The sequence below is a fragment of the Schistocerca gregaria genome, chromosome 2 (genome assembly GCF_023897955.1).
Source record: "Schistocerca gregaria isolate iqSchGreg1 chromosome 2, iqSchGreg1.2, whole genome shotgun sequence".
Classification (NCBI taxonomy): domain Eukaryota; kingdom Metazoa; phylum Arthropoda; class Insecta; order Orthoptera; family Acrididae; genus Schistocerca; species Schistocerca gregaria.
In genome coordinates, this window is record NC_064921.1 from 49,115,411 (window position 1) to 49,139,466 (window position 24,056).

The window sequence follows — 24,056 nt, forward strand, 5'->3', positions numbered from 1 at the left end:
TCTATATGGCATCTGAGAGTCCCATTCCACATTCTCAATGAATCCACCCCTGGTATGCACATCGAGTGCACATTGGATTTCTTCCTGTCCTTGGTAGCCATATTCCTAAGAAGTTCCATCAAATGCCTAAAATTGGAGCTCCCAATGATCTGTGAGTACCTTGATCTTGCAGGTCTGTGTTAATTTAGATAAGGCATTGTATTAAGCAACATATATAGTTGGATGTATATACGTCTGTGGATAAGTGTAACATACTTGAAATGTGCATTGTGTCAAGTAAACAAAAAAATGTGACTGGCAGCAGTATGACACACATAATTATCCCATACAGACATAGTCTATACACTGAGCCACAATTAATTACTATGGTGGTTATGGCAGAAATAACAACTAGGCCCAGAGGCGCACTATTAACGAAGTGTGTCAAGAAAACCTAAGAGGTCACAATGTACATCTCAGCAGAGAATATGGTAATATGCATACAGTGATTTCAGTTTACACACACACACACACACACACACACACACACACACACACACACACACACACACACACACAGAGAGAGAGAGAGAGAGAGAGAGAGAGAGAGAGAGAGAGAGAGAGAGAGAGAGAGAGCAGATATGATTTCAGTTTTGAGTTTTTAAAGTTAATTTTATTATTCTGTAAATTTTTCACACCACTGGGTAGACGGTCAAAGATTTTTATGGCTGTATATCTCACTCCTTTCTGTACACCACTAAGGATGAGTGATGGACAGGGTAAATCATTTCTCCTTCTAGCATTGTGCTTATGCATGCTACTATTATTTTCAAACTGTGATTGATGTCAACAATGAACATCATAAGGGAGCATGTGTGCTGCGAGGCTAGAGTCAGTATGTCCAACAGTTCAAAGAGGTGTCTACAAGACACTCTAGAGTGTAGACCAAACATTATTCTTATAACATGCTTACTGCAACAACAGCTTTTTCTGCAATGATGAATTATCTCAGAATATAATGTCACAAGAGATTAGTGAGGGAAAATAGGAAAAGTACATCAACATTTCATTTTTCATCTCCAAAAGCTAACATTATACATAACACAAAAGTTTCCGAGCCTAGATGTTTAAGAAGACCTTAAAGTTGACTTCCACTGCAGCTTCGTGTGAAAATAAACACAAAAAATTTAGATTATTCTGTTTTATTTATTGATGTACCATTATCCATTATTTCTAGTGCTGTGTTCATGTCTTGGACAGTACTGAATTGCTTGTGCAGTGTTTTACCTAAATTCAGGAACAGTGAAGAAACTTCATTCATTGAAAATATAATGCCATGCAGCAGTAAAAATTTGAGTTTATTCATAAACAATAAGTAAAAAGAGGAACTCAAATTGTTTTGTCAGTTGATAGCAGGTATGTTCAATAATAACATAGGTGCAACAAATAAGAGCACCTTAAGATTTAACAATTTTTCATTGCCAATTAACTTGAAACACTTTTAGAATAGCTTTTGAGCTACTAAGAACAAATGCATCTGCTTATTCAAAACAGTTAATGTATGTTCTAAACTGAAATTTCACAAACACAGTTAATAGCTTTTTCAGGGTACACGGAGCACCAAATAATGCTGCCCCATGTACCATGTCCAGCAAAGGTGGGTTGGAGATGATGAAATAATGAACAAACAGTCGAAAAAATACATTACACATTAAAAGAAAAGCAATAACAAAAATTCGAGGCAGATACTTGAAAAATGTTGTGATATTTTGTTCCTGCCTTCATTTATTTCCTAGATTATAAAAAGGGCTCTGATTGTGACATGTGACACAAGCAGTGTCATGTGCTCAACGGATTTGGGGTTCAAAACCAATAGTATCATTACTAGAAGGTCTTATAACACTCACACTACAACCAAGAAGGTGGATGGTGGGGGGAGTTTTTAAGATGTGTCAAATTGAGTCAGACAATGTTCTATACTGCCACCACAGACACCACACCTCTATGACATACAAACAGAGTACGTCATCAGGGGAGCATGGATGGCGGGCACAGTGAAATTTCAATTGTCGCCTGGAAATCAGAAATCTACACTTTGTAGATCTGAGACATGGGTCTGTCCGGAATGGACCCAGGAGAAGTGTACAGGACTGTTGTTCTTTTTTGTGTACATAAATGATTTGGTGGATAGGGCGAGCAGCAGTCTGTGGTCAATGATGCTGTGGTGTACAGAAACGTGTCATCGTTGAGCAACAGTAGGAGGATACAAGACGAGTGAGAAAAAATTCTAGTTGGTGCGATGAAAGACAGCAACATAGAAAAATGTAAATTAATGCAGATCAGTAGGGAAAACAAACCCCCAATGTTCAAATAAAGCATTAGTAGTGTGCTGTTTGACAGAGTCACACTTAGTAAATATCTAGGCGTAATGTTACAAACCAGTATGAAATGGAACAAGCATATAAGAATTGTAGTAGGGAAGGTGAATGGCAACTTCAGTTTATAGGGGAAATTTTAGTAAAGTGTTGTTCATTTGTAAAGGAGACCACATAAATGATACTAGCTTAGCTCATCCTTGAGTACTGCTCCAGTTTTTGGGATCCGCACCAGGTTGAATTAAGGAAAGACATCAAAACAATTAGGATTGGTGGGGGTCTGGCGTTTGTTGATGGTAGGTTCAAACAACATGCAAGTGTTACAGAGATCGGACTCCCTAAAGAATAGGTGACATCCTTTTCAAGAAACACTATTGAGAAAATTTGGAGTACCGACATTTGAAGCTGACAGCAGAGTGATTCTACTGCTGCCAATGTACATTTCACAGAAGAACCATGAAGATAAGAGATATTAGGCCCGTACAGAGGAACATAGACAGTCCTTTCTCCCTCGCACTATTTGCGAGTGGGAAGGGAAAGGAAATGGCAAGTAGTGATACAGGGTACCCTCCACTACAAATGGTTCGGCAATTTGCAGGGTATGAATGTAAATGTAGATGTAGACGTCCAACACTCATTGCATGAAGTTAGGGAGAACTTAGTGATCTGGTCTCCAGAGTGAAAACTAACTAATGGATATTAATCATCATGGCTTAGATTGAATTCAACAAACAAGGTGCTTAAGGGATCTGTAGGTAATAAATGGCTGTGTATATTCAGGATCTCTCATCAATGATCCAGGAAAATGTGATAAAGAAATAGTGTAAAATCAAGAATCATCCTTGCCAAGTCGCAATGGTTAAATGAAGATCTGGCAGAATGTATACAAAGAAACATCAGTGTTGCCTGTGTTCTTGTATGGCTGTGAGATGGGGACCAAGAAAGCAATTGACAGGAGCCAAATTGATGGCTTAGAGATGTGGTATGAGTGTAGTGTCGCAGCATGTGTGCACTTAAATCAACCACCACTTTATCAATGCGGGTCAGCAGCTAATGCTGAATCATGCCTATAAATGTCCACCTGCTTTGCTGGCTGGTTATGTGCTTGACTCCCGTGCAAGTGGATCCAGGTTGGATTCCCGGCCGGGTTGGAGACTTTCTCCGTTCGTGGACTGGGTGCTCTGTTGTCCTCATCATCATTTTATCCTCATCATCGACATGCAAGCCACCCAATGTGGCGTCCACTGCAATAAGACTTGCACTTGGCGACCAAACTTCTCCAAATGGGGCCCCTCGGCCAACAATGCCATATGCTCTTTTCCATTTCCATGCCTATAAATGCATGGAGTAGCACTGACTCACTCTATGTTCTTCTAGTTTTAACCACTCACATCAGGTGTACTGTGTATTGTTTATGTTGCACATTCTGTGCACTTCTTTTGTCTTGTTACACAGAGTCACAAGAGGCTTATTCCTGATATTGTCCAGAGGTTTATGAATAAAGCCATATTTATGTTACTTGGATCGGTTTCATGTACTATGTGGTTACTACATGACTGGTGACTAGTTTGGGACAGTTTCCACATGTGCAGTCTTTAAATGCAGTGTCATCAGATTTAGTCATAATGGACACCATGCTACTGGCCCTGACTGAGCAGCTTACTTTGGCAGTGAACACTTTGTCAGCTTCCATTAACAGATGAGGTACCATCCCACCAGTCTATGCACCCACTTCTCCCACATATGATATTCAGCCAAGGAAGCTTACGAAAAAAGACTAAGACAAAATTTTTTTGGCTTTTGGCATGACAGACTCAAATTTGTAAAAAGCCTTATTTCGGTCACAGATTTCACCGAAGGTGTGTAAAGCACTGTGTCTGCTCGACCTTTTACAAGAGCCAGCAGCTCTTGGTTTTGCCACAAGTGCAGCTTACTGTCCAACTACCATCGCAAATGATCGTATGTTGTAGTGGTGTGAGTTGGATTCTGATGATGCTACAAGAAACCTGGGCAGCTGAATTTAACAGCCTTAGCCGCAAATGTCAATTTGTTACTGATGCCCATAACGACTCTTATGCATACTCTACTGTGCACAACACAAATTATCTGTTTGGCTCTGGATAAGGAAGTGCTCCAGAAGGCTTTATTTTGTGCAAACCCCCTGTTGGTAATCTTTCGAAGTCTCTCAAGGCAGCAGATGACCAAATTGAATCATGGAGCGATGTGGCAGTAGTGTCACAAGATGTGACCACTAAGACGACAGATAGCTTGCAAGAAGAAGTGGCAGTGGTATCGGTGAACATGTGAGCCCACTGCTGAGCAGACTGAGGCTGGCCCAAGCACCCATGACTGCCGCATCACCAGCATTAGTATTAGCGTTTTTCCTGTTTCCCTCTTGTCTTTTCTGTTTTGTTCAGAATGAATGTTTATCATGTACTAAGTGCCGGGGTACTTGTAATGCTTGCCAGAAGGATTGCTACATTATCTCCAATGTGACTTTTACCGAAGACTGACCAGGATATTGACATGGAAATAAACTGTGTGCCTCCAATGCTGGTGACCTCTTAAAGTTGTTTATCAATTTACATGTTTTTCGCCAAAGCTGCGGGTCAACACAAGGGCTGCATTGACATTATTGAATTCTCAAATCTATGTGACTTTAGGCTCGCCACCACTGACATTCGTCATGTGGAAGCTGGTCAGTTAAAACTAACAGAACATTGCGCTGTTGGGAGAATTTACGGCAACTGCCTCTTACAAGTCAATGGTTTGTTCCATTACATTTTTGATGGTTGCTGATGCTGTTGTTGAGAACTTGTTCAGGATGGACACATTTCATACATTTGGATTTTCTATCAATGGTGGAGTTCATCTTGTGTCCAATCAGATACCGTATTCTCAATTGGAAACACAGAGTGAGGGATATTCAGAAGTGTTTTTAGGAAGTGTAGGATGTGCTACGGGTTTTCCTGCTCATATTTCTTTGGAATCCATAGCTTAGCCTTGTTTTTGTCATGTGCATCCTATTCCTATTGACCTAAAATATCAGGTGAAAGCAGAATTGAACAGATTTCTGTCCTTAGGGGTAGAACGACCTATTATGGCTACTGAATGGTCATCTCTGTTAGTAATTGTTCGGAAGTGATCGGGGAAACTTCACCTCTGTGGTAACTTCTGCATTACTGTCAACGTGCAGTTGATTGTACATACATATCCTCTCCCACATTTGGAGGAACTGTTGGCAAAAATATCAGGTGGCAAGTGCTTTTCTAAAATTTATTTGTCTGAAGCATATCTACAGCTTCCTGGTGACAAAGAGTCTCAGCAAGTTCTGGTTTTGATGCTCCTTTTGATCTCTGTCAATAATTATGTCTTCCTTTTGGTGTGGCTAGCACACTGTCTACTTTCCAATGATTTTAGAACAACTGACTATGCCTGTTCTGGGTTGCATTAATTATCTGCATGATACTGTTGTCATGGGCTCCTCCATCGCCAATCACTTGAAAAATGTGTGCACTTTGTTTTCTGTCTTACAGTCCACATCTTTATGGTGTAACCCCACAAAATCACAATTTTTTGAACCTTCTCGTTTATTTGGGGTTCAACGTCTTGTGGGACGGGATTCACCCTCTGCCAGACCACATCTCTGCTGTTTTGTCTATACCTTGTCCCTCACTCACGAAGGAGTTTCACGCCTTCCTAGGGAAGATAACCTACTACCAGAAATTCCTGCTAGGGGCAGCCACACTGGCCTACCTGTTGCATGCCTTGTTGTGCAGGAATGTACCTTTTTGCTGGAGCCCAGACTGTGAACGTGTTTTTCAAATGTTGAAATCCAATCTACTCCCAGTCCCTTGTTTATCTATGTTCTCTCTGGACAGTTTTGGTAACTGACGCCTCATAGTATGGCCTAAAAGAGGTCCTAGTGTGCTGATATACCTAGTGCTCTGAACTTCCTCCAAGTTTTAACTTATTACTGACATAACCCCTTGTTTACCTCTCACATTTCCTTGCCTGGCAAGGTAGCATGCCGCTTACAATGCTGGACGCTGTTCTTGTCTCACTACAATTACAAAATCCATTTTTGACTGACATCTATTACAAGCCAGTGCAAATAACTTCTCCCACCTTCCTGTGGGTCCTAATCCTGACTTTGATCATGAACAATTGCTTTGCTTTCGTCTTGATACTGAAATGCAGACCACAGTCAAGGGTTTCCCAATTACAAGCTCACACATAGCAATTGCCACTACTGCTGACCCATTTCCCCACTAGGTGGTTCAGTTTGTTCAACAGGACTGATAACTCTATTTCCTTATGGTATGGCCATTCTGTTTTTGACAGTGACTTGCTCACTCCCAGAGGGGTTATTCCTGCCATGTTATGGAGTGAGGTTCTACGCCTTCTTCACCAGGGGCACAATTGAGCTTTGTGCACGAAACTGCTATCTCCAAGATATATTTTTTGGCCAGGCCTTGATGGCAAAAGAGTTCATTTGTCATGGCTCATGAGCAGTGTGCCCAACAACAGGCAGCCCCAGGTCATCTCTGCCCCCTGGACTGCACAATGCCAGCTATGGGAATGTGTTTATGTAGACTCTGTGGGTTCCCTTCTTGAACTCCTATTAGCTCTGGGTTGTGGATACATTTTTGGTTTCCTTACATTCTCTGGTGTGCATCATCATCAGCTGAGGTCACAATTCATATGCATTTTGAGGGGTTTTTCTATTGAGGTGCTGCCTTGTATGTTAGTTTAGAATAATGTGTCCCAGTTTGTTTCTCTCACCTTTCAATGGTTTTTTCCCCATCACAGCATTCATCATGTTATGGCTCATCCGTTCAACCCTCAACCAAATCATGAGGCAGAATGACTAGTGTGTACATCCAAGTCCCAAATGGAAAAGTTTCTTGTATATTCATTGACAGGTGAGGCCCTTCTCTGTTTTCTGAGAATCTATTACTTCACACCTATGGGGGAGCAGAGCCCAGCTCAAATGCTTCATAGCTAGCAGTCAAACATGCAACACCATCTTCTTCGGCGTGCGCTGCACCTGCTGCAGTTGGGTCCGGCCTGCATCTGCCGTGGTCAGTTTCATCTGGCTGCTTTGCATCTGGACCATCAGTGTGGGCATAAGGGCTTGGTTGCCAGCTCAAGTGGATCCGGCCACTGTTGTCTGCCACAGAGGATGATGTTCTTTGTGATGTCTGTATGACTGATGGGCTGGTTGTGAGCCACTTTCATCAGCTGCACCCCTGCTCGCTGTTGGAAGCTATCAGTTTGCAGGTGTGGCTCCAAACGCCACAGCCTACCTTACCAACCTCTGTCTCAAGTCCTCCATTGATTGCTGCAGAGGTACCCCGATCCCATTGGCTGCCTCCTCCGCATGTGATGCACTGGCATTCCAGCTTCCTGGCACCGATCCATTTCAGCCTTGGTTCCATTGCTGCAACTTGCTGTTCCGGCTGAGCTGCCTTCAACAGTCTCCTTGCCACTACCTCATAAGCCATAATCGTTGATGGGTTCAACCACATCTCCTCTGCTCTGGGACCTGCCTGCTGATGATGCCACAGAGATGGCAATGACACCCTCTTCCCCAGTGTTGCTGTTGGGTTGCGCGCGGGCCCACCGCAGTTGGCTATGTCCGCATCACAGCACACTCTGGCCCTATGCTCTGGTATACACACAGCATACGGTCCCGTCCCCATCGTTGGCACCAGCTGCCACCGCTCAGGATCCAATGCATGTGTTGCCTGGGCACCTGCTTCCCACGAGGGAGAGGTATGCTGTATCCTACTACTAGTGCATGTGAGTGTGAGTGTGTTAAGTACAGTATTGCCACATGTGTGTACTTAAATCAGTTGCCAACTGTATCAGTGCAGGCCAGCCAACAGTTGCTGCCTGTAGGAATTATGCACACAGCATATTCTCTACTGGTGTCTTGCGCCTATATATGCGCAGAGCACTGCTAATTTACTATCACTACGTTGTTGTAGTTGTACTGCTTACATCAGTTGCTCTGAGTAACGCTTATGTTGCACCATCAGTATGATTCTTTTGTCTTGTTAACTGTGGAGTCATGAGAGGCTTGTTTTCATTACTGTTCAGAGGTTTATGGATAAAGTCATATTTGTGTTCCTTGGATCAGTTTAATGTATTACTTGGTTACTACACTTAGGATCACAAGAAGTTTATCTTCCCATGTCAGCCAAAGATACTGAATGAATGAATAAGTGAGGTCATGACATTCAGCAACAAATTAACCAAGTAATGATGATGAGGTGCTGCCCTGTCGTACAATGGATTTGATTGGAAATTTCTAAACTGAGAGGGGGAGGGGGGGGGGTGCTATTGGGGACTATGACCTTATTTGGAGCACCTACCTTACTACAACAAGAAATTGACTCCAATTGGATAGAAACAACAGGCAGGGAGTGAGGATACTTTCATCCTTTAGTACACACAGTCTGTCCTGGCTGGTCAATAAGAGAGCAGGCATGTATATTTAACACTACTTCCAGACTGATACTTGTGCAGCTGCCAACATTCACAAAAGTGTACAGCAAACAGAACAGTAATGTTTGCAGACAGAAAATGTTGAAGCACAGTGGTAAAAAATACTATGGATTGCTCAGAACAACATCAGCTGTATACATTACCTTTTGTGCAAAACCAAATGAAAAATTCAACAACTATACGTTATTCAGAGAGATCTTAATCTACGTCGAAAGCATGCAGTTGAGGAATTCAAAGATTGATTTGCTTATGATATCAACACAAAAATTTCCATGAAAATGAAACTATAATGAGATAAAGATAGAAAAATTTGCCAAGCGGAGCACACACATGTGAACTATATAGATCATTGGCAACATTGGATTTATGAGCATTAGACTGCATCATAAGGCATGTTTCTGTGCCTAACGTTTCATCCTCTACTGCAGAAGATGTCCTCAGAGGCTACAAAGATATAGCTACTTTATATTCAAATGTAAATTTGTTCAGCTATCATGTATAGTTCAGACTCAGAATTCTCTTGATCTTCAGCATCTCACTTTTCAGTGCTTATTTATAAGTTACATTTTACATGATAACTGTACATTTCTTCTGTATAATGCTATTGCTCATTGTCATGACATTCAAATAATAATCACAAATAATTTAGTCTCAGTAATGAGTTTTAACTAGAAATCATATATAATCTATCTGTTTATTATTCTTGAAGAATCAAGTCTGCCAAGATCACTTCAGTTCTTATCATTACTATCAGTGGTTTCATTAGATCTATGCTGTCGTCATCAGACCTTGTAACATTATAAGTTACACATGCTTGTTATAGTAATGAAAGTCAGATAGTGATGATGTGTCAAATAAGGAACATCTGATGATGACAGTGTAGATCTGTCGAAATTGTTATAGTAATAAAAAGAATTGCTAGCGAACTTGCTAAACTTGATTCTTCAAGAATAATATGATTTTCATATGACCCCCAGACTGACACAATGTCAAGCACATATATGTTTATTGTTACTCACCATTCCAGTCTGCTAATGAATGGTAAATGACCTTATAGCCTTTCAAAATTCCATTTATTTCTGTGGCTGGTGGAGAGGACCAAATAACCAAGATACTTTGTGAAGTAAGTGCTGTACATTGTACATCAAGAGGTGCTGCATCAGGAACTGGAAAAGCAATTTACACATCTAAGAATAGAAATGCCTATTTATACTATGAAATTCTGAGATCACTTTAAACAACCAATCATGCCTTAACTTCAGAAACATGGACTAACCAACCATTGATCCTAATGTCCAGCAACAGTACTCATCTTTAACAACAAAAATGAAACGACTGATTTCATTATCATGTGCGCCACAATACAGAAACTGATCAGAATAATTTACAATCACTACTTTGCTGTTTCAATGCTCAAGTTAACTAATTATCCTCTTTACGTTTCTATACAGAGCAAATCACATAGATGATATGTTCCGGCATAAAAGTCAAGCGCCAGCATGGCAGTCAGGAACCGTAGAGCAGAGTGGGCAGTGAAGAAGACATCAGCCAATAGTACGCTGACCGACCGCTCTCTAGGATGACACTGAGACAGCAGTGACCTCTAAGTGAATAGAACATAAGCATCATGCTGCCTGGACGTGGCCCAGTTGAAGACTAGTCGTTCTACGAACTGTACAGCAACAAGTTATGACCTGTATTGTTTCACCTGTATTAGGAGTTGTGTACTGAAGAGATTTTATTTTTGGCAGTCGCTCATTGCTTGCAACACACCATTGTAAATTCTCAAAGATACGTATTGTCATTTATCTTGCTGTAGTAAAAGTTCATTAATACGATTTCCTTGAATTGTTGTCTAGTAATATGAGAAAGTAGGTTTCCTAGGCACCCCATACCTGACGAATAGTCAGGACACAACATCACAGATTTCAGTATAGCTTCATTGAATCATACATTTTGTACCTGTTTATCGAATGTTCTTCTACTTTTCATTACAAAAAATATTAGCACACCACAATAATCAAGCTTATGTAGGGAATTTGTCCAATCATCTAAGACCTCTTGATTTAGAGAATTATGCTGTTATGATGTACATAGTATTTGTTACAACTGGTTTACACCTTATCTTTATGGCACGCAACACAAAGCAATACATATTAATGAGCTTGTGGATGAAGTTGATCCCTGTTATTACCCTTGGTAGCCCTGTTGTGCACTATAACGTTTGTGTGGTTATAGGTGATGTGGTTGTGGAGAAATGACTGTTGGAAGTGGTTGCCATCACATCATGGTGGTCAACATCTATCTGTTTCACAACAATGTATTTTTTTGCGGGGGGGGGATACAGAAGTTCTCAAATGATCTATGAAACAACCTGGAAATAGCACAATTAACCAATGAATTGTGTAATACATTAAAAGGCATAGGAACAACTCATAAAAAAAAGAGTATCCTCTTACAGAGAGACACTATGTAAACAAATAATGTTTAAGTCAGTGATGAGTGAACAATTTTAGCAACAATGACATAGTTAAACAAACAAATCAAAAAATATAGAATATGGCACCAATGCAAGACAATATTTAAATCCACTGATGTAACTACAAACTAAGACAAAAGTGTAAGCTTCTCAACAGAACTTGTAAATTCACTCAGTGCTCCCTGAATGCCCCTGCAAAAATTTTCTAAACCACATCACACAAATGTAAATATTAACTGGAAAAGAAAAGTCAAATCGTTATTCAACACACTTGAAATAACTTACAATTCAGCTTTGAAACGCAACAAATTCTTGTGAGATTAGTGTACAAAATTGCTATCAAAATAGCACAAGGGTACAAATTCCAATGTTGCACAGTAAATTTAAAAGAACTGCACTTCTCACATGAAAACTGTATGTTGCATTATGTTTCTTTAAGTTTCTAGTGGATCAAATATTCCATCATTTCTTGGGCATGCATCCGGGATATTATTAATTCTTGTTCCAATACTCTGACTGACCACCTTTCAGCAATATATGTCTGAAGCATGCCCATTTACTTCACACCATCATGTAAAGTCTTTTAAAAACCTTAGAAGTGACTCACCTTGTGAATGGTTGAAAGGCTGTCAGCTGAAATGTTGAAATGGGAATTGATCATATCCCATGTGCATTTCCAAAAGATGATGAAATATTTTTATCGTATTTGCATGTCATACAGCTATAAAACTTATTTATCTTTACACCCAAATGCAGCAAATGTAGTTTACATAAATATTCTTTGAATGTCTTTTATGGTTTACAAATGAGAGGATTCAGAATGGAAATAGGAAAATAGACGAAGAAAAGCAGATTCTTTTCAGCATAGTATACAGAATATGTTCCTTTACATAAAAATATTAATTACAGAGTTTTCCAAGACTCCAGATTATGCCCCTTCTTATTCTTAGTATTGTTACATGTTCTCTCATATCAGAAGAGACAGTGCATGGTATAGTGATGCTGTGTTTCAATTCTGGTCCTATGTAAGCAGGTCTAAGGCTTCAATCAGTCCCTCATTGACCAGTCCGGTGTGGCAGTTGAAGGTAGCAAAACGAATGCCCAAGTTCTGAATTTCACGTTCAAGAAATCATTCACACAGGAGAATCGTGCAAACATATCCTTATCTGACCCTTAGACACACACTTGTATGGAGGGCGTAGTAATAAGCACCCCTTGGTGGAGAAACAACTGAAGGAACTGAAAGCAAATAAATCACTAGGTCCAGATGGAATCCTTATTTCGTTTCATAAAGAGTACTCCACGGCAATGACCCCTTACCTGACTTACAGCATGAAGTCCCAAGTAACTGGAAAAACTGGCAGATGACTCCTGCGTATAAGACAGGAAAAAGAACAGACCCACAAAATTACAGACCAATATCCCTAACTTTGGTTTGCTGTAGAATCCTGGAACATATTCTCAGTTAGAATATAATAAACTTTCTTGAGCCTAAGAAGCTTATATCCATGAATCAGCACAATTTCAGAAGGCAACCATTTGTATGGCAACCACTTGTACGAAACTTACCTTACTCTTTTGTCACATGATATATTGTGAACTATGGATGAAGGGCAACAGACAGAGCCCATATTTCTTGATTTCCAGACAGCTTTTGACATGGGGCACCATTGCAAGCTGCTAACAAAGGTACGAGCATATGGAATAAATTCACAGATATGTGATTGGCTCGAAGACTTCTTAAATAATAGAACCGAGTATGTTGTCCTTGAGAGCGAATGCTCATCAGAGATGAGGGTACTGTCAGGAATGCCACAGGAAAGTGTGATAGGACAGCTATTGTTCTCTATATACATAAAAGATTTGATGGACAGGGTGGGAACCAATATGCCATTGTTTCCTGATGACGCTGTGGTACAAGGTAAGGTGTTGAAGTTGAGTGACTGTAGGAAGATACAAGACAACTTAAACAAAATTTGTAATTGATGTGATGAACCGCAGCTAGCTCTGAATGTGTAAAAATGTATGTTAAGTGAATGAGTAAAAGGGACAAACCTGTAACGTTTGGATACAGCATTAGTAGTGTCCAGCTCGCCACAGTCAAGTCAATTCAATAGCTAGGCATAATGTTGCAAAGTGATATGAAATGTATCTAGCATGTGGGAACTGTGCTAAGGAAGGTGAATGGTTGACTTTGGTTTATTGGAAGAATTTTAGGAAAGTGTGGTTCACCTGCAAAGGAGACCGCATATACAGCACTGGTGCAACCTATCCTTGAGTACTGCTCGAGTGTTTGGGACCTATACCAGGTTGGAATGAAGGAAGACATCAAAGCAATTCAGAGATGGATTGCTAGATTTTTAACAGTAGGCTTGAACAACATGTAAGTGTTACAGAGACACTTTGGGAACTCAAGTGGGAATCCTTGGAGGGAATGTGACGTTCTGTTTGAGAAACACTACTGCGAAAATTTAGAGAACTGACATTTGAAGCTGACTGACATCTGATTCTATTGCCGCCAACATATATTGCATGTAAAGACCACAAAGACAAGATACAAAAAAATTAGAGCTCATATGGAGGCATGCAGACAGTCTTTTTCTCCTCACTCTGTTTGCTAGGGGAACAGGAAAGGAAATGATTAATGGTACAGGGTACCCTTCAGCACAGATGTCTTATGGGGTTTTTTGGAGTACCCATGAACGTGTAGATGCAGATTTTCAACAGTTCTGCAACAATGCAAGAAGCAGGAAGATAGTTGAAGCATATACACTTGACTGTAATTGAAAAGATTCAGGAAGTGTTGGGTTCAATGTCGTATCAACAACAAGGTCATTGGAGATGTAGCACAAGCTCAAATTTGGGAAGGAAATCAGTTGAAACAGTCTGGCATTCATGACAAGCAATTTATGGAGAGTATAAAAACCCAAATCTGGATGACTGTTTGCTCTCCTGAAAATGAATCCAAAGTCTTACCACTTTATCATCTTGCTCAATTTAAGTAAAACCTAAAAGTCATCTTCATATACTTGGTACAAACATGAGAAGCAATATCAAACTAAAATAATAATTGTAGAACAGATCAAACATTCTTGTAAACAACTTCTAAGGGTACTGTATGCCTCCATAGCTGAGCAGTCACTGGGTATGTACACCAAGTGTAGACTTGTGTTCAGTTCCTGGTAGTGACAGGGACCATTCCTTGGTGTGAGCACAGAAACAGGGTGCACTCATCTTCATTATGCCAGCTGATGATATGTAATGGAAAGCTGACAGTGGCTGAGATGGCAGTGGGGCTGACCCCACATGCTTCACATAGCATTCGAATGATACATATGGCAGAGGATGACACAGCGGTCAGACAGAATTGCATGGTCCTTAGGGCCAGAGTGCAAAATAATGGTTAAATGGGTCATTTGAGATGGAGAAAATACATGGGCCTTCAGAACATAGGACTGATTATTTTTTAACACTGTCTGAAAATTCTTAAGGGCTTCCCTAATGTGTAGGCAGTAACACATATTGATGATATTTTAATGGTTCAACAGCAAAAATCATCATAAAAGTAGAATGTCAGTGTTTTGCCAAAAGTGAGATTATTAGAAATTTAGATCTCTTTCAGTTGGTGAAACACAGAGAAAGGAATAAGCTGAAACCTTACTGAACCAGCTGTTTCGGCACCTGCTTGAAATTATTAAGGAGAATCACAATACACAAGCCTGAAAGATCAAACAGGAATATGAAATCCAGCGCTCTCAAATGTAAATCACCACCTTAACTGCAATACACGTAATTTGGTAATGTCAGCAGCCTGAGTGTGCCAGGAGGAATGGTCAATATTTAGGAATAAAGATAGAATGACCATTCGAAGCAAAACAGTCAAGTAAACAAAGGCTTTAAAATGCATTAATTAAGAGCTATGTGCACTAGTTCATCTTTGGTAGTGTGAAACACATCTCTTGTACTGCATGCTCTTTACTTTCCATGTTTTGAAAGTGTTAGTACAGACCAAATCAAGAAAATATTGTCTAGTAAAAATGGACTATAAAATTCATACCTTAAGAGCTATAAGCACTTGTTCAGTAGAAGAGATGTGTTTCAGAGTAGCAAAGGTGAACCACTGCCCATTGCTCTTATGGTATACACTTTAGATCCCATGTTTACTGGACATTTTTTCTTGTTTTGCTGCATACTTCCACCTCTCAAATATGGAAAGCAATGAGCTTGCAGTGGAAGACATTCATTTCACAGTACCAGCGAAGAAACTGTGCTCATAGCGCTTAAGGTGTGCATTTTAAAGCTCATGTTTAGCTGACTTTTTGTACCAAATGATCATTCTTGACATATCCGTCAATATTAGGCCTTCCTACTGGGACACCCTGTGTACAATTAAAAGGCTTAAAATCCATACAGTAGTAGGCAAGCACCCTAGCACATCTGCATATAAAATTCTTAAATTAAATTGTACTCGGGTAACAATTAACCAAATAATCAAATATCCTCTCTAATAATTTAGGAAAGTAAGATGAGAAAAGGAGAAGAGGATAAAATGGTGTGCACTGAATTTTTACACTAAGCACTGTATAATGGTAAGTGCTCACACAGGAGAAGACATAAGTTTTTAATATTCTCAAAATTTGTCCTCCTGCTAATATATAATCTCATGCCTAAAATCTTACATTACAGCATGTCTGAGGCTAATGCAACACTTTATGCCACACTGTGTGTACAGCAATCAATATTAATTGCCGTAACCCCACATTCACTGCTCTAAATTTCCATCTTCCCATGCAAATGGCTGGTTCATAAATCACAAACAGGAGTAATAAATACGTTACTTTTTTTTCCTGCAAAGTACACTCATGATTAGAAAAAACAGAACACTTTGAATGACTAGAGGTAGAATATTCATATTCACAGGACGTGTACATTAGTACGTTCTACAGAAATCAGTTATACAAAGAGAAAGAAAACTGGCGTTCTATGGATCGGAGTGTGGAATGTCAGATTCCTTGATCGGGCAGGCAGGTTAGAAAATTTAAAAAGGGAAATGGATAGGTTAAAGTTAGATATAGTGAGAATTAGTGAAGTTCGGTGGCAGGAGGAACAAGACTTTTGGTCAGGTGAATACAGGGTTATAAATACATAATCAAATTGGGGTAATGCAGGAGTAGGTTTAATAATGAATAAAAAAAAATAAGAGTACGGATAAGCTACTACAAACAGCATGGTGAACGCATTATTGTGGCCAAGATAGACACGAAGCGCACGTCTACTACAGTAGTACAAGTTTATATGCCAACTAGCTCTGCAGATGACAAAGAAATTGATGAAATGTATGCTGAGATAAAAGAAATTATTCAGGTAGTGAAGGGAGATGAAAATTTAATAGTCATGTCAAGGGAGAGAAGGAAACGTAGTAGGTGAATATGGATTAGGCCTAAGAAATGGAAGAGGAAGCCGCCTGGTAGAATTTTGCGCAGAGCATAACCTAATCATAGCTAACACTTGGTTCAAGAACCATGAAAGAAGGTTGTATACATGGAAGAATCCTGGAGATACTTAAAGGTATCAGATAGATTATATAATGGTGAGACAGGGATTTAGGAACAAGGTTTTAAATTGTAAGACATTTCCAGGGGCAGATGTGGATTCTGACCACAATCTATTGGTCATGAATTGAAGATTAAAACTCCAGAAACTGCAAAAAGGTGGGAATTTAAGGAGCTGGGACCTGGATAAACTGACAGAAGCAGAGGTCATACAGAGTTTCAGGGAGAGCATAAGGGAACAATTGACAGGAATGGGGGAAAGAAATACAGTATAAGAAGAATGGGTAGCTTTGAGGGATAAAGTAGTGAAGGCAGCAGAGGATCAAATAGGTAAAAAGATGAGGGCTAGTAGAAACCCTTGGGTAACAGAAGAAATATTGCATTTAATTGCCAAAAGGAGAAAAAAATGAAGTAAATGAAGCAGGCAAAAAGGAATTCAATCATCTCAAAAATGATATTGACAGGAAGTGCAAAATGGCTAAGCAGGGATGGCTAGAGGACAAATGTAAGGATGTAGAGGCTTATCACACTAGGGGTAAAATAGATACTGCCTGCAGGAAAATTAAAGAGACCCTCAGAGAAAAGAGAACCACTTGCATGTATATCAAGAGCTTTGATGGAAACCCAGTTCTAAGCAAAGATGGGAAAGCAGAAAGGTGGAAGGAGTATATAGAGGGTCTATACAAGGGCGATGTACTTGAGGACAAAATTATGGAAATGGAAGAGGACGCAGGGGTAGATGAAATTGGAGATGTGATACTGCATGAAGAATTTGACAGAGCATTGAAAGATCTATGTTGAAACAAGGCCCTGAGAGTAGACAATTTTCCATTAGAACTACTGATAGCCTTGGGAGAGACAGCCCTGAGAAAACGCTACCATCTGGTGAACAAGATGTATGAGACAGGTGAAATACCCTCGGACTTCAAGAAGAATATAATAATTCCAATCCCAAAGGAAGCAGGTGTTGACAGACGTGAAATATACCAAACTATCAGTTTAATAAGTCACAGCTGCAAAATACTAACGCAAATTCTTTACAGATGAATGGAAAAACTGATAGAAGCTGACCTTGGGGAAGATCAGTTTGGATTCCGTATAAATGTTGGAAAACGTGAGGCAATACTGACATTCGACTTATCTTAGAAGAAAGATTAAGGACAGGCAAACCTACATTTCTAACATTTGTAGACTTAGAGAAAGGTTTTGACAATGTTGATTGGAATACTCTCTTTCAAATTCTGAAGGTGGCAGGGGTAAAATACAGGGAAGCGAAAGGCTATTTACAATTTGTACAGAAACCAGATGGCAGTTATAAGAGTCGAGGGGTATGAAAGGAAAGTAGTGGTTGGGAAGGGAGTGAGGCAGGGTTGTAGCCTCTCCCCGATGTTATTCAATCTGTATATTGAGCAAGCAATAAAGGAAACAAAAGAAAATTTCGGAGTAGGTATTAAAATCCATGGAGAAGAAATATGAACTTTGAGGTTCGCCGGTGACATTGTAATTCTGTCAGAGACAACAAAGGACTTGGAAGAGCAGTTGAACAGAATGGACAGTGTATTGAAAATAGGGTATAAGATGAACAACAACATAAGCAAAAGGAGGATAATGGAATGTAGTCAAATTAGGTCGGGTGATGCTGAGGTAATTAGATTAGGAAATGAGATAGTTAAAGTAGTTAAGGAGTTTTGCTATTTGAGGAGCAAAATAACTGATGATGGTCAAAGTAGAGAGGATTTAAAATGTAGACTGGCAATGGCAAGGAAAGCATTTGTGAAGAAGAGAAATTTGTTAACATCGAGTATAGATTTAAATGTCAGGAAGACGTTTCTGAAAGTATTCATATGGAGTGTAGCCATGTATGGAAGTGAAATGTGGATGATAAATAGTTTAGACAAGAAGAAATTAGAAGCTTTCGAAATGTGGTGCTACAGAAGAATGCTGAAGATTAGATGGGTAGATCTTATAACTAATAAGGAGGTATTGAATAGAATTGGGGAGAAGAGGAGCTTGTGGCACCACTTAACAGAAGAAGGGATCAGTTGGTAGGACATGTTCTGAGACATAGAGGGATCACCAATTTAGTATTGGAGGGCAGCATGGAGGGTACAAATCATAGAGGGAGACCAAGAGATGAATACACTAAGCAGATTCAGAAGGATGTAGGCTGCAGTAGGTACTGGGAGATAAAGAAGCTTGCACAGGATAGAGTAGCATGGATAGCTTCATCAAACCAGTCTCAGGAATGAAGACCACAACAACAACAGAAATGATTAGCACTTGAACCATGTTGGCCTGCAGGTTCACATTCAACATTGATATTGCAGCGTAACATCAGCTACTGGTAAAATGTGCCTGTGGCTCTTGTTCACTCCATAAATTGAAGATAAATGTATCAGTGTGACATGAGCAGACGTGCTGGAAGCCCCATAGAGTTTGATAGAGGACGCAGTTTGGCATGAGAGAATGTGATGCACCCATCCACGAAATGGCTGCTCATGTGGGCTGATGTGTTTCATCAGTGCAACGGGTGTGTGCAGAATGGTTCATGGGTCAGGTCACACCACCCAGACACCCCTACCTTTCCCAGAGATGAGAGACACCTCATTCGAATATCATTGCAGGACAGACCTGCAGCCTCCTCAGCCCTGGAACAACAGTGGAACGGTATAACACATTGTACATTATCAGTGGTCACAGTCTGACACCGTTTATTATGGCATGGGTTACATGTGCGTCATCCAGTTCTCCAACTACCTTTGACAAACGTGCAAAAACATGATAGACAGAATAGTGCATAAAACATCATCACTGGGGACAGCAATGGCATTAGATAATGTTTTTGGACGAATCCAGGTTCTGTTCGTTTGAAAATAATGACCACATTTTGGTTCACCACACACGGGGGGAGCAGAACCACAGAGACTGCATTGGCATACGACATACAATGCCAACTCAAAGCCTTATGGTGTGAGATGCTATAGGGTACAACCACAGATTACAGTTGATTCATGTCCAGGATACTATGACCAGTGCGATGTACGTGAATGACAACCTGCAGCCCGCAGCCATCCCCTTTCTGCACAACCCAGACATCATTTTTCAGCAAGATACAGAAAAATCACATGTTTCTGCATGAACACATGCCTTCTTGGTATCACAGGATTCCAGCCTTTTGCTCTGGCCCACCAGATCACCAGACTTGTTCTCAATCGAAGATGTGTGGGATACTGTGAACCATCGGATCCAGGACTGTGAGCCAATGGCAACCACCACAGATACACTTTCGAACCAGGTAAATACAGCACAGATGGCTATACCATAGGACACCATCCACACGATATATATGTCGATTCCATCAAGGCATGGAACAAGTTATCGGGGCCCATGGCAAACTCTATACCTAATAGGCAAGCATCAGGACACATTCTGACCGAGCTGATTGAAAAGCTAACCATTTCCACAGAACATACATGTAGATACATGTCTTATGAATATGAACATCCTATCTCTAGTTGTTTAAGGTATTCGGTTTTTTTCTGAACATGAGTATACAATCAACACATACAGAACAATATTTGGCTGCATAGGTAAATGAATATTTCCATGCAGTACTGTAGCATTTATTCTCATATCAACTATAGTATGGTCATTTTCTCTACCGCGTGTAACAAATTTGGAGGTGTTATTTTCAGTTTTTCTGACATGTTCTTTGTATCTTTCAATAAAAACTTTCTGTCCAGCAGAAAATACTAAAACAGTCACAACTGATTTTATATCAAATATTACAGAACATGCGTAACTCTATACAGACAAATAAATGGCAAATTTTATTAGAAAAAATCTGAAAAAGTTCTGGACCCAGTTACTTCACTACTATACTCTAATAAGCATTCAGATGGGCATTATTATTATTTCTTTCCTTTCTCAGATGTTATGTCTGGTTAAAAATGGAAAGTGACGCGGATCCTGATCAAGTGTGACTTCTTTTTAACTGTACGGTATATGTTACATTGCATTTAGGAACTTTCGGCTAATTGAACATGTATCAATAATTACAGATTTCTGTAGTTGTATATATAACTTTGGATGTAGCTGTATTGCATTGATGTACTGGTGGATATTGTGTGGTATGACTCCTGTAGTTGATAGTATAATTGGTATAATATCAACTTTATCCTGATGCCACATATCCTTGAGTTCCTCAGCCAGTTGGATATATTTTTTTGACTTTTTCTCCTGTTTTCTTCTGTGTATTTGTTGTATAGGGTATGGATATTTCGATTATTTGTGTTAATTTCTTCTTTTTTATTGGTGCGTATGATGTCAGGTTTGTAATGCAGTGTTGTTTTATAACAATGGTTCTGTTCCAGCATAATTTATATTCATCATTCTCCAGTACATTTTGTGGTGCATACTTGTATGTGGGAACAGTTGTTTTATTAGTTTATGTTGTATGGAAAGTTGTTGATGTATTATTTTTGCTACATTGTCATGTCTTCTGGGGCATTCTGTATTTGCTAGTATTGTACATCCGCTTGTGATGTGATCTACTGTTTCTATTTGTTGTTTGCAAAGTCTGCATTTATCTGTTGTGGTATTGGGATCTTTAAAAATATGCTTGCTGTAATATCTGGTGTTTATTGTTTGATCCTGTATTGCAATCATGAATCCTTCCGTCTCACTGTATATATTCCCTTTTCTTAGCCATGTGTTGGATGCATCTTGATCGATGTGTGGCTGTGTTAGATGATACGGCTGTTTCCAATGTTGCTTTTTTTTTTTTTTTTTTTTTTTCTACTACCACTACATCATAGATTAAAGGTCGACCTTTGACAGCAATCGCACAACTTGCAAATGGGTTGCTAGACGCCACCGCGAGCGCTAAGAGTGCATTGCAATAGCAGGTGCGCGTGTGGCGTACGAGCCGCGAGGTGCCGCCACGAGTGCAACCATATATAAGTGCCAACGGAGTTTGGCCATGTCTCATTTTCTTGGCATCTCATTTCTGCCTATTCTCTTATTTGCTTAGTTGCTATCTCTTATTCGTTTATGGCTCTTGTTATTGTGCTCTCTTTCAGCCATTTTGATTTACTCCTAGTTGAGAAGTGCTCATTTTGTCATTTCACTTTTGTATATTTCTCATTTTGCTAATAATATATTTCTTAGATTTTTACAGTTAAATTGATTGACATAGTCTCACGTACTGTTCGTTCATTTCAGACTATTCACATTTTGATGTTCTTTAGATACTTTAATAATTATCGGAAACATTTCTTCCCTTAACCTTGTGTAAAGTAATCTCAATGTAGGATTTGTTCTGTGACACAGGTGTAAAGTTTTGAATATAAATTGTATACGAAACTGTGCTTTAAAAGGAATTTATTTTTTCAGTTTGTACTATATCAGTCGGCAATTTTGTGGTATGAGGGAGAAATTTGAGGGGCAAACCCATGGAAATAGTCTTAAGTGGTTCCCTTCAAAAATTAAAAATTTGTGTGACACAAAGACGTGACACTGTAGGCACCCAAAATTTATACATATAAAATTAGACCTCACACTGGAGGCAAAGAAGATTTATATACACTCCTGGAAATTGAAATAAGAACACCGTGAATTCATAGTCTCAGGAAGGGGAAACTGTATTGACACATTCCTGGGGTCAGATACATCACATGATCACACTGACAGAACCACAGGCACATAGACACAGGCAACAGAGCATGCACAATGTCGACACTAGTACAGTGTATATCCACCTTTCGCAGCAATGCAGGCTGCTATTCTCCCATGGAGACGATCGTAGAGATGCTGGATGTAGTCCTGTGGAACGGCTTGCCATGCCATTTCCACCTGGCGCCTCAGTTGGACCAGCGTTCGTGCTAGACGTGCAGACCGCTTGAGACGACGCTTCATCCAGTCCCAAACATGCTCAATGGGGGACAGATCCGGAGATCTTGCTGGCCAGGGTAGTTGACTTACACCTTCTAGAGCACGTTGGGTGGCACGGGATACATGTGGACGTGCATTGTCCTGTTGGAACAGCAAGTTCCCTTGCCGGTCTAGGAATGGTAGAACGATGGGTTCGATGACGGTTTGGACGTACCGTGCACTATTCAGTGTCCCCTCGACGATCACCAGAGGTGTACGGCCAGTGTAGGAGATCGCTCCCCACACCATGATGCCGGGTGTTGGCTCTGTGTGCCTCGGTCGTATGCAGTCCTGATTGTGGCGCTCACCTGCACGGTGCCAAACACGCATACGACCATCATTGGCACCAAGGCGGAAGCGACTCTCATCGCTGAAGACGACACGTCTCCATTCATCCCTCCATTCATGCCTGTCGCGACACCACTGGAGGCGGGCTGCACAATGTTGGGGCGTGAGCGGAAGATGGCCTAACGGTGTGCGGGACCGTAGCCCAGCTTCATGGAGACGGTTGCGAATGGTCCTCGCCGATACCCCAGGAGCAACAGTGTCCCTAATTTGCTGGGAAGTGGCGGTGCGGTCCCCTACGGCACTGCGTAGGATCCTACGGTCTTGGCGTGCATCCCTGCGTCGCTGCGGTCCGGTCCCAGGTCGATGGGCACGTGCACCTTCCGCCGACCACTGGCGACAACATCGATGTGCTGTGGAGACCTCACGCCCCACGTGTTGAGCAATTCGGCGGTACGTCCACCCGGCCTCCCGCATGCCCACTATACGCCCTCGCTCAAAGTCCGTCAACTGCACATACGGTTCACGTCCACGCTGTTGCGGCATGCTACCAGTGTTAAAGACTGCGATGGAGCTCCATATGCCACGGCAAACTGGCTGAGACTGACGGCGGCAGTACACAAATGCTGCGCAGCTAGCGCCATTCGACGGCCAACACCGCGGTTCCTGGTGTGTCCGCTGTGCCGTGCGTGTGATCATTGCTTGTACAGCCCTCTCGCAGTGTCCGGAGCAAGTATGGTGGGTCTGACACACCGGTGTCAATGTGTTCTTTTTTCCATTTCCAGGAGTGTATAAAAATAATATGTCACAGTACCTCTTGATGTGATGTGATCTAAAGGGTTGTAGACATGGTTATGAAATTGCAATGGTGTAGCTGATGTACTTATATGAGTGATTGCTCTGTGTATTTTGCTAGTTTCTGTTTGTTCAATAAAGAATTTT

At 40.6% G+C, this 24,056-nt stretch overlaps 1 protein-coding gene across 1 annotated transcript in view; it reads right to left on the reverse strand.

Moving 5' to 3' along the window:
* LOC126336288 (Down syndrome cell adhesion molecule-like protein Dscam2) overlaps positions 1 to 24,056 on the reverse strand; it is a 387,422-nt gene that overhangs the window by 216,894 nt on the left and 146,472 nt on the right. Inside the window, exon 9 of the mRNA XM_049999822.1 lies at positions 9,887 to 10,033. Coding sequence (XP_049855779.1) covers positions 9,887 to 10,033 — 147 coding nt within the window. The remainder of the gene's footprint in view (positions 1 to 9,886; positions 10,034 to 24,056) is intronic.